This window comes from Vanellus vanellus (genome assembly GCF_965231255.1).
Source record: "Vanellus vanellus genome assembly, chromosome: 2".
In the NCBI taxonomy this organism is placed as follows: Eukaryota; Metazoa; Chordata; class Aves; order Charadriiformes; family Charadriidae; genus Vanellus; species Vanellus vanellus.
Genome location: NC_138906.1, coordinates 113034424 through 113050337, shown reverse-complemented (window position 1 = coordinate 113050337; position 15914 = coordinate 113034424). Strand labels below are relative to the sequence as shown.

Here is a 15914-nt window from a genome sequence, read left to right as displayed (position 1 = left end):
GATTTACCTTACTCCCTTGAGTCGCAATACAAGTTTGTAAAATGCCATTCTGCAGCATGCTGCTTCTCCTCAGCTATGCCAGATTTGACTCACTCCTTATGCACGGATGTGGGATGCAAACAGGAAACCTGTCAGGTCTGATCTGCAAAAAGGATGGGTCTTCCCAGGCAAGCATGACCCAGTAAATTCCATGGAGTCTGGCAATTCTGAGAGTCAGGAGCATCTTCTTTCGCTCTTTTTCTACTCCCACATGCTAGGAGAGGTACACGCACTACTTGCTAGAATATCAGAAATATCTGAACGTACAACCTTTATGCAACTCTAAAGCTAAAATTACCAATGTTTCTAGACCACTTTTTAAAACACGTACTGTCTTGATATTTCCCTATACATACAAATATACCTTTTATACGTTTTCTATTTAGAAAAGAAGTTGGTCGCAAATAACACACCAGTTTGAGCCACGGATGAAACAGGCTGCCAAATCAGGCAACAACACAAAGAGAACAATTGAGCGTGATGCTGCTGCAATGATACTGTCAGATGACATAGTACATATTTTATTTGTAGTGTTGCACAGGGGTGGTGTTGATCTTTCAAAGAAGGGAAGGAGCAACAGGTGCAGACAATGAAAAACGCAAATGCTAAGCTACAGGAAAATGTGAGGACATTCCCCACAATTACGACAGCTACCAGCGTAAGTAGCCCTCAGAGAAGTCATCTGGGTGGCTACAAGTACACTACACCAGTTGTTTTCCGTGTTGAAATCATCTGTTACCTAAGCGCAGATGTGTACAGAACAGGAGAAAAAACAGTAGTTGCGTGTAACTTCTGTTACCAATAATTTGCCTTTTATCAACTGAAGGCGAGCAACGCTACACGCAGTGAACAGTTCAGCTCTTCATATGGTTAGTTTAACTTCTCCCGTGCTTCTTGTAGAATGAAAGAGAATTTCGGACGTACAGTGAGTCGACCCTGTAAAGGCAGCACAGTTAACTAAACACTACGCTCCAAGAAATGAATGAATCTTGACATTTTCAGGCAAAACTCTGGAAACAATTCATTCTGCTGGATCTATAAAACCCAGTACAACAGATTCTGTGAATGACTAGCACCAAGTGTTTCGTCTATCCAAAAGGCAAGCCAGCTTTTCAAATACTTGTTTCAAAATTGCAACCCAACAGTAAAATAACTACTGCTAAAAGTAATTTGTCAGTACTGCACAAGATGGAGATCATCTAGGAGAAAAGAATGCAATACAGAAACATTCAGAACTGATTTTTTTCCTGTGGTTTTAAAACAAATTAGCTGTCAGTGATTTGCAGAATAACAAGAAATACTGACTAATTAAAAATATTCAAGTATGTGAGCATGATTGCTGGGAAAGTAATGCCAACAATTTACTGGCCAGTTAGCCCCTCGGAGAATGCCAGCATTGGACAGTTCTTGATATTGGGAAGAAATGGTGTAGGTCTCGTATTAATTCATCATTCTGCTCACTGTAAGTCAGTGACAGATGACTGTGCCAATGTTACAGAATAACATTCATTAATAATCAGCACTTCCAGCTGAGAAACGCAAGGTTGACCTTTCTGAGCCGCCGGATGCATATTGTATGTGTTAAGACACAGCAAATCAGAACATGCCCTACAGATACTGGCTGCGGCTATACGTCTTCTAATTTATTTTTAAAACCAAGAATGGAAAATTGGACTGTCTGAGAGAGATACGAGGTACCAGTGAGTTTAGAGAAAGACTGAAGAAACAATTCCTCGCAGCAGGATTTTCAAGACCCGCTGCTACACAGTTTAGAACCAAAACCCCAAAACCATAACCAGGACATCCTAAAGAGCATACTTAGGCATCTGCTTTCATGCGAGGAGAGAGAGTGCAGGATTTACTGTAAAGACTAAATACCTTGGTCCTTAAATCAAAAACAAGACAGAAAAATTCATACAAGTTCTGCCTGGGTAGCAATGCTGACTGTTCAGATATAATATCCGACATCAATTTATTTTTACTTATGTTCCTCTGATCACAGTTTAGAAGTTCTGGTTGGGGTTTATTTTTTCTTTTAAAGATCAATAAAAATGGTCAATGTCTACTTTCTGTTTCTCACACTCAAACAAGGTGAAAAAGTGGAGACCAGTGATGAGTGGTGTTCCTCAGAGGTCCGTATTGGGACTAGTGCTGTTTAACATCTTTGTCAGTGTCACAGGATAGTGGGATTGAGTGCACCCTCAGCAAGTTTGCTGACAACACCAAGCTGTGTGGCACGGTCAACACGCTGGCGGGGAGGGATGCCATCCAGAGGGACCTGGACAAGCTTGAGAGGTGGACCCATGCGAACCTCATGAAGTTCAACAAGGCCAAGTGCAAGGTCCTACATCTGAGTCGGGACAATCCCAAGCACAAATGCAGACTGGGCAGAGAATGGACTGAGAGCAGCCCTGAGGAGAAGGACTTGGGGATGTTGGTTGATGAGAAGCTCACCGTGACCCAGCAACATGCACTCGCAGCCAAGAAAGCCAGCTGCATCCTGGGCTGCATCAAAAGAAGCATGGACAGCAGGTCAGGGAGGTGATTGTTATCCTCTATTTGAGCCTTGTGAGACCCCACCTGGAGTACTGCATTCAGCTCTGAAGCCCCCAACATAAGAAGGACATGGACCTGTTGGAGAGGGTCCAGAGGAGGGCCACGAAGATGATCAGAAGGCTGGAGAACCTCTCTTAAGAGGACAGGCTGAGAGAGTTGGGGTTGTTCAGCCTGGAGAAGAGAAGGCTTCGGGGAGACCTTAATGCAGCCTTCCAGTACCTAAAGGGGGCCTACAGCAAAGATAAGGAGGCACTCTTTATCAGGGAGTGTAGTGATAGCACAAAGGGTAACAGTTTTAAACTGCAAGATGGTAGATTTAGATTAGACTTTAGGAAGAAATTATTTTCTGTGATGGTGGTGAGACACTGGAACAGGTTACCCAGAGAACTTGTGGATGCCCCCTCCCCGGAAGTGTTCAAGGCCAGGCTGGATGGGGCTTTGAGCAACCTGGTGTAGTGGGAAGTGTCCCTGCCCATGGCAGGCCAGTTGGAACTCAATGATCTTCAAGGTCCCTTCCAAGGCAAACCATTCTATGATTCTATACCACATGCAATTTTGCCCTCCCTCAGGACAAGAAATATGTTGATAAAATTTAACAAGTCCAGGGGAGGGCCCCTAAGACAGTCGGACCTGGAGCTTAAAGTCCCATGAGGAGTCCAGGGCTCATTCAGCTGAGATGCAACAGCTTCAGAGGCACCTCACAGTACCCTCCTAACACCTAAGGAGAGGTGAAAAGACAGAGCCAGGCTTTTTACAAAGGTGTACACTGAGAGACAATGGCCACAAACTGAAGCCGGGAGGATATAAGGGGGGAAAGGAAACAAAAACAAAAAACAAACAAAAAAAACCACTCAGCAGTCACTGTGAGGCTAACTGGGCACTGGAAGAGGCTGTAGACCTCCGCTCTCAGAGACATTCAAAACCCAACAGGAAAAAGCCCTGAGCAATCACACTGAAATTCAGTGTTGCACCGAGCAGGAGGTTGGAGAAGAGACCTCCTGAGGTGCCTTCCCGCCTGGAATGCTATGAAGAGGGAAACACAGAGATGGACCAAGGCCCGTCCTGTAATCACCCCAGAAACCTCGGAGGGGTGCAGCCAACCTCAACTTCTCCAAAAGAACGTATGAGAAACCCAAACTCACTAACTATGGAATTACTTGCCCCACAGGAGAACATTATTCTTTCTCCGCAAAACAGATGCTGGTTTCGGTGACTGAGCTATCTCATCCTTTTTTTTTTTTTTTTTTAAACAACTGCTACATTTTTATTTCAGTGTATTTCAACAATGACTAACGTGCATTAATTATGCAGGCAGGATACTCTGGTAACGAGACTTTCGTGTTCCTTCCAGTTTGCAATATGGTGTAGCGTTGGAACAATCATACTACTTCCCCGTTTCAAGGCCAACAGGAAAGCAGCTTCCTCCACAGGGGGAAGAAACAAACGGAATTCCTCCAAATACAGTAACAGTAAATGCAGGCAGGAAATAACTGGATATCCTCCTTCTGCAATTCTAGCAATTCCAACTGCTTCATCCTCTAGGGCGCACTAATGACCATTTGGGACCTTCTGCCACTTCCTTACTATTGCCAGTATAGCTCATCACCGAACAGCCAAGCTGTAGGAAACAAGATTTGTGTATTGCCTCTTTTCTGCATTTTAACGTGGTGTCTTCTCTTCTTCCCTTCCTGTGGGGAGGGATCAACCTGAATGATTAGGCCAACCTTCATTTCTACACCCTCAAAACGGCACAGTGGGGTTGTCTTACACCCCTCAGCACGTCTGTATGCTATGATAAAAATCTAGGTATCAGGATTGGCTTATTGAGGCTGCCAAAAGTTGACAGTGGCTTATTTCACATCAAATTATTGTATCTTAAAGCAATTTTTGCTTAAAATTGCAGTGGTACAATAAACTGCAAGGATCTTTTCAAACACATATAAAAAGAGTATGCTTACTTTTGCTTTCAGCAAATCAACAAAAAACATATTTGTGGAGGTTTTCACGCAACTGTGATGCTGTATTTGCACACGACAATCAAAAACTGTGAGAAACAGGTTTTGAGGTTTATGTAACCTAATGGCTGTGATGATTGAGTTTGTTGACTTAGTTCAGTAAGAACAAATGGCTGACGGGTTAAACACTACAGAAGGGTATTTTAAGATACATTGTATAAACAAAACTGTACACATACACAGTATTTCTTGTATTATATTTTGCACACATTGTGTTTCAAGGTCAAACAGATCAAAAGATTAGAACCTGGGGAGAAAAGTTGTGTTGGGTCGAGGGAGTGTAAAATTGGGTCAATTTCCTCAGACTAGGGACTTCTCTCATGACAAAGGCATCACTTACAGAAGAGTGATGGAGAACAAGTGTCACTGGATGCTAAGCCTCGTAATCATTACAGGGCCCACCATTAAGAGCAACCAGCCGTTAAAGAAGGAGATGAAGTCAATTATTGGATTTATTTCAAAAGGAGGCGGGAGTACATTTACGGCTTGTGCGGTACAGAGTAAATATGACTTGCGTGGCTGACTGGGTTTTTCTCCCCCATCCATTGGGTTTTTTCTGTGCAGTATCTTAGGGAATATGAAGGTCGTTTCATCTGAGAGTAAGGAAACAGTGAAGCTCAGAGCTAAGCTGTACGATCTGCCACATTAACGAGGACGGCAGTAGGCTCACATAAGGAAGACTTTCAAACGCAACTACGCCCCATGGAAAGGACAGGCTCCTCCCAAGGAGCAAGAAGGGAAACACATTTTTATAGTAATATGGACACATACATTCTTGCCCAGCAAAGATCAAAGGTGCTGACCAATATTGGTACTATACGGTAAGAAGAGCATGAAAGCTTAGGAAAAGAAAGATGTGTCACATTAGGCAAGAAGGAGAAGCTCATTTACCACAGAAGTAAATCACAAAGAGTTCCCCTAATCAGCAAATGCGTGAAAATAGTCTATATAACAACTTTAAATCCGTAGGACGGGCTTTTGTTCTGCTCTGTTAGAAGAGACATGAACAGACTTCAGAAAAAAAGACAACCAACAAGGTCACAGAAAATGTGACGCCAAAGTCTATATACAGGTTTATAAAAAGAAACGTAGTGAAAAACATGGAGATTAAGGTCTTTCCAGTTGAACACATTTTCACAACGAGACAAACAGTACCACGCTGGGGGGGGGGGGAGGGGGGGGCGGTAGCTCAATTATACACTGAAATGATGGAAGAAAGTGCTAAACTTGATTACCTTTACCAGAAGCTTTGTTTTTAAGAGAGCAATGGCATTTTATCCAAAGAATTTTTTTAAAAAAAAGATGGTTATTGATTTCCTTTCAATTTAGAGAAAATAAACTATGGAAGTGGTAGCATTAGTGTTAGCATTTAGCTAACAAATAAGAGAGATGGGTCATACTTCACAGATCTTTGTTCTCCAAATTAAACAGTAATTTGACGTGTGTTAAGGGTCTAGAGAAGAAAGAGGAGGAAGAATCGAAAAGATCATGCAGCTTCTCTGGCTGGTGGCACACGTATCACAACAGAATTTCTTTGACCAACAGCACTACAACCTGAAGAAAACAATTTTATAATCTAGCATTTAGAAAAGGTATTGCCATCAACAAAAATGATGTTATCAATGACTCCTGCAAAAATGTGGAAAGTAATAATTACTCCATGCTCGCAACTGCAAGTGCGCTCCTTCTGAAAGGTGCCCTTTAATACACGTGTCCCAGAAAGTCTGGTCAAAAGGTTTCAAAAGGTTAAAACATGTAGTTTCTTTTAGGTTGCTGTAGAAGTGGATATAAGTATGTACCTGCATCACAAAACGCAGCATTATTAAGGAAAGTAATAGCACAGGTCTTTAAAATTCTAAGCACTGAGCAAAGGACCAATGTATTGAAACACGTTTTAGCAATCACATTACAGCTATGAATATTGTTTAACAATACTCTCATAGAAGCAGGCCAACAAAATGACAACATGAGCTAATATTTATTTATGGCAGTAAAAGTTTTTTACATAAATCAGGATTTGTGGAGACAGATTTCCCTCACTTGCCTTTGGCTTATGAATTAATCTATTCTCAGTGATCAAGAAACTGCTCTTCTGAAAGATGTCACAAAAAGCCACAAGTATAACAAGGGAAGAAAAACACAACACAAAAAGGTGCAGCCACTATGCAAACATTTTGCATGTTCCAGACATTTTCCAATATATGAACACATATTAAAACAAAATTAAAAGTAAATGTCAGCGTACTTGCTTGCTAGAGGTTAGCAGGCGATTTCCTAGACAAGCAAATCAACAATATCAGTGATAGGCAATGCTGTAATCAGCATCACGTGTTACAGCTGGAGATTTATCAATTTGGAGAAAGGCTTACTTTTGGAATACAAGTTGGGGGGTACACTGGCTATCTAATATGCTTCACTGATCATTCCTTTCTGAGCCTTTGCAACCTCAATCTGCATTTAATGAAAGCTAAACTAAGGTTAAAGGCTAAACACATACTTGCAAATAGGAATACACAACTGCTAGCAAAAGGAGTTCAGTGTTCCTCAAATCACCCGGGAGTTGATTTCTCTAATAGCACGTCTTTTACTAAAAAAAAAAAAAAACCAAAAAAAAACACACAAACCCATCATCATACAGTTTATTGAGTGGTACTAGCATGACTAGGAAAGACAGCACTTGTTTAGCATCTCTTTACCCACATAGGGTTTGAGTATCCTTCAGCACAGTGAGAATCCAAGATACACACACACACACACCCCTTATCTGTTAAGGAAATGATTTTCAGCCTCCCGTGCAACTTCTGAACAAGGAGCAGAATTGACCCTCACTCTAATACCACTTAAATACTTCAGGTTTAAGTTATGGTTCTGTCAAGCTACATTAACAAATTAGTGGCTTGGAAACAGTAGACAAGAGTATGTAATGTCTGCAATCCTGTGCTGTATAATATTTTGCCAAAAAGGGAGTGATTAGCGTATCACTCACAAACACACAGATTCACTTCTTTAGATTTTACTTCATTTCCAAACCCGCTTCCAAACTGAAGACTACATGAATGAGCTCAGAGAAGGAGTGCTACGCTGCACTCTCTAATGGTTCAGATTGTAAAAGTATAGTGGCCTAAAACTGTTTATTTATGGGGACGGCAGATTTACATAATCCTCATCCCTTTCTCTTCAGAACTGGACAATTGATAGGAAACTCAGAGCTGTTAATTTCTACAGTTAATTTTAACGGCTGATTTTATGCCTCGCAAATGTTATTCTAAAGTGTTAGAGTAAATAGAACACTAGACTGTTGTTGATTTAAGTGATTATACATACTTTTTCCCATCCAAAGGATTATTTACTAAGGCAACAAACTGAAAACGAATTAAAGAGTACTCCTTTTTATTCACGGCGGAGTTCACCCACGGAATTCATTGCTACAGGATATTATCAAAGCTAACCCTGCAGCTCGGAATTAAAGATATACAAGAAATTAAGATACAGAATAGCAACCTTAATGTGACATTCAGGGTTTACAACTGCCTACTGGAAACGGGAAATGGACAGGTAAGACTCTCAGGAGAAGAGAAGTGCATTAATTCAACCACATCCTGAACGTAATGCATCAAAGGATACACTTTAACAAAGGCACCAAAATAAAGATATTATATAATTCGACTTGTGGAGTTGGGTTTGGTTGTTTTTTTTTTTTTTAATATTCAAAATCTTAAGCTGGTTTATCTGACAAAATAACCCCCAGTATGCCCGTTTCTCTCAGTACAACAACGAGAGGACTCCGTCACTCGCATTCCTGCCAGCGGCACTCGCACTTTTTCTGAAAACTTCTTATCTGCACACTGGCAGCCTCTGCCCTGCTTAGCTTCAGACATCTGTCAAGATGACAACATGAAGACCTGTGATCACCACAAAAGTAATGTTAGAGAAAACTTTTACCCTAGAAAACGAACCTGGATTGATTTAGTTACAAATACTGATTAATCTGCTGCAGCAAAGAAAAAAAAAAAAAACCAAATAAAAAACAAACAAGCCCCTCAAAACCCACTATACAGCCTTTTACCAGCTTAGCAAGTCGTATTTCAGTATCTTTAGAACTGCCTAAAGATATTACAAAGGCTTGTACAACCCACTCGACTACACGCTTTTTCACTAATTAGCACTTGTTGACATCATTCTTCATGACAGAAAGCAAACAGCCTCGTTTCTTAGAGTGCCGCAGTCCAACATGAACTGATGTTCTTCAAGTGAAACATTATCCTCGAAATAAGACGCTTTAGCTTCACAAGGGCTATCATTTCAATGTGAAAAGAAAAAAAAAGAGATGTAGAGGAAAAAAAGCTGGAGTGCAAACACCCAGCATCGTTACTTGCAGGTGAAAAAGATTTTACTGTTATGAAGGTGCGAATCATTTGAAGTCGCTCTCAGATACGATCCATTTAATGATATTCCCTTCCAAGAGTCCTCTTTGAAGTTGGGTCTGCTTTCACCAGCGTTTGCGACTCCGCTCCTCCAACAGACATACTGGTAAAGCTGCACCATGGAATTATTTTAGTGCTTCAGTGGTTAAAACTGTTGCACCCCGTCCCCCCAACCTGCTCTCTAACAATTTATTCCCCCCACCCGACCCCCCCCATTTCTGGACTTCTGGCAAACTACCTGAAATGAAAGAGCACTGTGGCTACACACGTCCAGGCGGAATAACAGTACCATTCTTCTCCTTGACCTCCCTCAGAAACACCTTCAGATAAAATGAGTTATCTGCTCCCAAAATACATACAGATCTGTCATTTCATGCTATGGTTTGACTGCCATAAAAAAAAAAAAAAAAAAAAAAAAACCGAAACAAAACAAAAAACAAAACCACAGATAAACAGATACATGGCTCAGTGCTGTATCTGCAGTTTAAAAGACAGAGAGGGAATTTCACGCGTGACACTATTTGCGGCTGATACCCCGGAGCCCCAGCACTACAAATAAAGGATTCAAATGGTTTCCAGTTCCTACAGTCACCAGGCAAGTTGACCGCTTTCTCCAAGTAACCCTCTCCAATCAGCTGCCTCCCGCTAATTTCCATTCCCAAGTTCAATACTGTCTGTGGGACTAGCTACCGTCCGGGCAAGCCCTAAGCCTCGCAAATTCATACGTTCCCATTTTACCTCATCTTACCCGTTAAGTGGATGCAAGCCACTTAACAGCTAGGAGAAACAAGTAGAGGCGGTAAGAACTCAAGGGGAGATGTTTTATTCCCATTTTTTGTGGGATGCATCTTTAAACAGAGTTTCCCAGCCTGCGTGTTAGGGGGAAGCAGAGGCAGTCAACCCGAAATGGCTGTTACGGAAGAGAGGGAACACCGCGCCTGCAGGCGACTGCCGCCTCCCCGCTCTCCCCAAAACACTTTCCTCTGGATCTTAATTGACCCAAGATGAAAGCCACAGCGACTGAAATGACATTTGCTTTTTTGTGCACAAGAAAAGGTAACCCTGTGCCTCCGAGCCTGGAAAGTGTCGCTGCGGCAAGGTTGGTTGTATATATTTCTTCCCCTTGACACCTTTCACCTGCTCCCACCGAACCAGACAAAACTTCCTTTAATAAAAGAAGCCAGATAAATTTCTAAAACATTTGAAGAGGGGAAGGAATCCTAACAGCCGTTTTAGGATCTTTTGTGCAAACTGGTACCCGAGTTAATTTTTTTTTTTTTTCCCAGCGTGCTACCCATTAAGGGGTTTCTGGACTTTTTGTTGCTGTGACTAATATTTTTATGAGTGTTCTGGGACAAGAACAGAGTTTTAAAATGTACAGGAAGTCTATGTGAATCTCCCTTATGCTGTTCCCTATCATTCTTCTCAGTACATCGTAATAAATATTCCCCAGTGTCACTATAATGACAAAAAAAAAAAAAAAAAGTTTCATCTTTCTTTGCCTTCTTTTCAGTAACTGACCAATTTTAGAGCATAACAACGCTCTCGCTACGTGAAGTTTATTTCAACTCTAAAAATGTCAGAGTTTTTTCAATACGTATGTATACACACATATCCACACTTATACACTGTCACATGCAATGTCACTACACAAGTTGCCCTCTCGTCTGAACAGTCCTGCGTCACAACTTGCTTTGTCATCACCTTGACATCACCTGTACAGACTGGTACATAAAAATCATTCAGTCACCTGAAAACTGCAACACAACGTCATATTGTACCATCATTTTTAAACAGCCACCTCCAGTGAAATCAACGACAAGCACCCAAAAAATGATAACCCAAGCACGCCGTGGTTCCCAGCCTCCACAGACGTGCCTTAATATTACAGAGTTGTCCCATTTATTCTATCTATAGAAAATGTGAAGAGTAATAATTCAAAGCATCAAAACACATAGGGAGGTATTGGATTCTGAACTACACATAATTTTAACAGCACTTTAACACCTGATAATTTAGCAATGCAGATATCCCCCCTCCAAAGTTTTCATCAATGCTTGTTAATTTGGGGATGAGAGTCAGAGCAACCGAGCATGCTGGAATCTACCTTTTCCTGCCAAGGCAGAACAAGGACCTCGGTCCCTCTGAGGCGCTTCTAACAACTGAATATACATGGTTTTGAAAATACTGTGCGTGCTTTAAAAATATATTCTCTGTAACACATCATTTATATCCTGAAAAGATGATCGCTCTCGATTCATTCGGTATCATTCTGATGAATCACAGTCACTGAAAGGAGAAATAAAAGCAATTCCCGCTATTTACCAGCGGTCCAAAGACTTGGCTTGAAGATACATGAGAAAACTTCCAACTAATATCTGAACTCTGTTGCCTACAAAAACTCTGAAGTATTTTCTTTTTACCTGCGTTCATTTACCAAACACCAACACCTCTGCTCACCCCCTAAAAAAAAAAAAAAAAAAAAAAACAAAAAACCCCACAACCTACAGCTCCTACAGTTCTTACTTCATCTGGGTCAAAATTCAAGAGTTCAAAAAGCAAGTGTAACTTCTCGGAAGCGCTTGGGGCAGGCAGCTGGCTCCCTAAGCCGATTTGCTGATAACACACAATCCAGCAGCATCAGGCAAAAACCAGAGAAAGCTGTTCTGTCTAATTATTTTGTTTCCCAGCACCCCATTTGAAAATAATAATATTTTGCTTAAAAGAAGACTAATGAATTGTGTGTGAAGCAAAACAATTGGAAGCAGAATAATTAAAAATTGTTATCAAGTGATGTAAACCGCATCTTTGTGGTTCAAGTTTTTATAAACCAAAGAAAGCAATTAGCAAAAGACTTTTCTGATGCCCTACGTCAGAGAGACAAATCACATTTTGCATGTTTCAAGTTCACGTGGGTAACAAAAAAAAAAAAAAAAAAAAAAAAAGACAGGTTCATGCCAAGGCTCAAGCTTTAAAAAACAAAACACAAAAAGCCCACTTCCCACCACCAGTGCCAAAAGCTCCCTCTCCTCCATTTCATTATTTGTTTTTTTTTGTACTACTATGATACAGGAAAATATCACATTGCGGTAATCTCACTAAAAAAAAAAAAAAAATAAATCAACAACAGATCCAATTCTCTCTGTTTTATTAAATAACCTAGTACTTTATTTTCAAGGAAGTTTCACATTACTGTGAGTTATCATGTAAGCTCCAGGTCCACATCAGACTGAACATAAGATTTTATCATGAAAATAACATGATGGTGGATCAACTTTGAAGTCATAAGCCTACAATCAGCTTTTCAATCTCCAAAGTCTTTCATTTTGTACACGTTAAATTTCCTGTCTCCAGCAGACACTCAAGACACCATTCTTGAGCTTTAAATGGATACACCCAGGCTCACCTGCACAAGATTACACTCTTCAGTGCTGATTGCAAAGAAATTCTTATAAGGCATTCTGTTGTCTCAGTTACGTGGTACTTATCAATGCTCAGAAAGTATTTCATCTCAAAGCTAACTAGCATTAGTATTTAATTTTACTTACTTTTAAAATAAAGTATTTAAAGAATTAAGGATTTAAAGCATTAACCATTTTTAAAGTCTTTAAAGAATCGCCTCTCAGTTAGCAGCTGTGTCATATTTAATGAGTTTGCCACAGCTGCCATTGCCTTCCACACACCTCGTCAGGGCTCTCCAGCCTTGTTACTCTCTACTCTTAGAAACAGAAAAGCAAATTATGCCCCAATAAGAAAGTACAGTAATCTGGCGTTTTAAAATCACACACGCACGGATCCCGAACCAAAAGAACAACTCTGTATTTCCACCATTTTGGCACTGCCAGACACGTTTACTGCCCAGACAAGGGGTAGGAGACACAAGGCATCACTCTGCGCAGTGAGTCCTCGTGGCAGCTTTTCAGCTGCCAATGTAACCTCACCGTAAGACATACAGAAAAACCATCACTGGTATATGAACTCTAAAAAGCCTTTTTCCAGAAGCCCACAAAACATTTCCTTGATGCTCTGGAGAGGAGAGCACTGGCTCAGGGATAACTCGGGTGCAGACACAAGAAAAGTGGAGAAGTGAAGCAGGCAGAACTAGGTTTCACCCCAGTGAGGGCTCTGCTAACAGCTTGTAAAGGGGAAAAGATCCTACACCTACAGACACAGTAAATTAAGGGAAAAGATGTTTGTTCATTTACTGACTCCTCTCTCAAATCCAACCGAGTCCAAAACCAAAAGCTCCGCAGTGGGATTTCTTTTTCATACTCAATACGGGAAGTCCCTCCTTCAGGTTTTATATTTCGATTAATCTTCAGATGAATAAGATTTATGACCATAAGCAATTCATGACAACATCAGTCCTCCTCTGTGGAGGTATTACTGCAATGCGAAAGTACCTCTGCATTACTAAATATCAGGAATCGGGACAGCAAAACAATTTTATCTGAACTTGCTTTGATACAGAAAGAGTTTGGCAAGAACGAGAGCGAGGACCTGAAAGAACACCACCTCCACTATTTCAGTATCAGAGTTAGATATTATGTTATTCAAACTAGTATAAACAAATGCCACCTGAACACAACCTGTCTTCTCAAATCTTTCCTTCTCCCCACGTGTCTTTCCAGCAAATTCATCCTCATCCATAATCCAAACATCTTTCACAAGACTAAAGAAAATACGGCTGGGGCCCAACAGGTTTCAAACAAGGGGTGCCCTATGCCCAACTGGCACTGAAAGACCTGCCTGGTACCACCACCCCTTGGCCTCAAGGGCAACCCGCCACCTGCCCCATCAACCACCACCACCACCCAGCTCCTGCTCCCACAGTGCTCCCACACACCAGCCACCAAGGCACTGACACCCAGTCACGCAGAGATGGCCTCAAAGCAGGCAGGAGCCCCTCACCTGCTGCCACGAGCCTGAGGAACAGTGGCCTCCTCAGCCCCAGCGATGGTCACCAAGCTCAGGGCTGGGCACCTTCAGGGGGGCCACAGGCTTTGGAAAGGGCGGAAAGTGGGGGCAGGCACCGGTGGTGGGCTGGCAAGCTGCCTCCATCTCACCCTTCGTACCACCCCACTAACGGCACCCACCACTCCACCTCAACCAAAGCGATGGGGGGGGGTAAAAAGTGCATTTTCACTGCCAGGCTGTGAAAGCAAGAGGGGCTGCACATCGCGGGGCACCGGGGAGTGACTGGGGTCCCGCATGCCTCTGGCGGGGCTGAGGACGGGGTCTGTATCCTCCTTCCTGGAGGAAAAGTCGGAGGCAGTGGAGGGCACCTGGAGCGAGAGCGTCGGGCACCTCCCGGGCCGGGGGGAGGGAAGACGCCGAGATGGAGAGGCGTTGGCCGGGCCACCACGGGGCTCGTCAAGGACAAAGCCCCTGGGAAGGCTGCGTGTATCGCGGGGGGCCGCTGGGTCAAGCCCTGACCCGGGAGGCCGGGAAGGGGATGGCGGCGGCGGGGACCGGCCCGGGAGCCCCGCGGCGGCCGCGCAAGGTACGGCCGCCACCGCTCCGCCGCCCGCGGAGGATGCGCGGCGCGGGGTTGACGGCTGAGGGGTTTCTTTCCGCGCCCTGCTTGAGGTGGGCACCATCCCGCGCCCTCCCCTCCCCACCGCAGACCCCCACCGCCCCGGCAGGCCGCAGCCCCCGGCCCAGCCGCCCCCCCCCCACCGGGCAACCGCGGTTTTCGTGGCGAGCCCGTCGTCCTACCGACCTAACGATTAACCTCCGCTCAGTCGGAGTTGTATTTGCAAATTGCGCGGAGGGCACGGATTAATATTAACGCGTTCACCCACGGCTGGACACCGCAGCTCTCCATCCAAAAATCGCTTCTTGGATGGCCGCCTGCTAAGTAACGCGATTTAGTAAACTGAAATTTCTCTCTCTCCCTCAAAAGAAGAAAAATCTCCCTCCTGAAAACCTCCGTAAATTAGAGAACGGCTCCCACCCAAAGACGCTGGCTCCCCGCTTTCGCAACGCGCCCCCCAAACCCGAACAAGGCGGATGGCCCGGAGCGTCTGGAGGGAGAGCGCCGAAGCCTCTTCTCTCTCTCTCTCACGCCTTCCCCGCGGGTGCGGGGCGACGCGGGGCTCAGCAGCCAGCCGCACTTTTCCCGAGGGGAGAGCCGCGGAGCCTCCGCACGCCGCCGGTGCTGCGGGAGACAGCAGAGCCCCGCCACACGTGCGAGCCCCGCACCCCCGGGCGGGCAGCAACCAAAAAGAAAAAAAAATAATAATAATTTATAAAAATAAAAGAGCACAAAGTAAGGGGTAAGCTGCGAAATTTAAATAGTTTCTGCAGGAAAGAGAGGAAAGCGGGAGCAGCCGCGAGGAAGGAGAGCGGGAGCATCCCCCCGCTAAGCCGCCGGCCCGGCGGGCAGAGAGGACGGTCCGGCGGCCCCGGGACGCGCACCCGCCCGGCGACCCGCCGAGGGACGGAGGGACGTACCGGCAGTCAGGCACACGGGCAGGAGCAGCCGGAAGGTGAGCCCGCACACCACCTCGGTGGCCATGGCGGCGGGGCGGGGGTCGCGGCCGACCGGCCGGAGAGCCGTCCCTCTCTGCGCGCCACCGCCGCTCCTAGGTCCGCCGGTACGCGGAGCCGCCGCGGCGGCGGAGGAGCATCGCCCGTCCCCTTCCTCGCCTCGCCGCCTCACGCCTCCCGCCGCATCCCGGCCGGCGGCAGCCCCTACAACCCAGCGCCGCGCCGCACCCCCGGCCCGGGGCACGCACACCGCCCGCCCCCTCGGGGCTCCCCCCACCGCCCTCCCCCCTTCTTCCCTCCCGCCTTCCCCTCCGCCGGCGGCGGCGCGGCAGCGCGGAGCCGCCCCGACGGCACCCCCCGCGCCGCGCCGCCCCGTGAAACTGCCCCG

The 15914-nt window shown here is 44.6% G+C and overlaps 1 protein-coding gene across 1 annotated transcript in view; it reads right to left on the bottom strand.

Moving 5' to 3' along the window:
- Positions 1-15554, bottom strand: part of PIEZO2 (piezo type mechanosensitive ion channel component 2) — a gene marked incomplete at both ends in the record, with an annotated part of 316577 nt that extends 301023 nt beyond the window's left edge. The window contains one exon of the mRNA XM_082499215.1: positions 15491-15554. Coding sequence (XP_082355341.1) covers positions 15491-15554 — 64 coding nt within the window. The remainder of the gene's footprint in view (positions 1-15490) is intronic.
- Between the last annotated feature and the right edge of the window lie 360 nt (positions 15555-15914).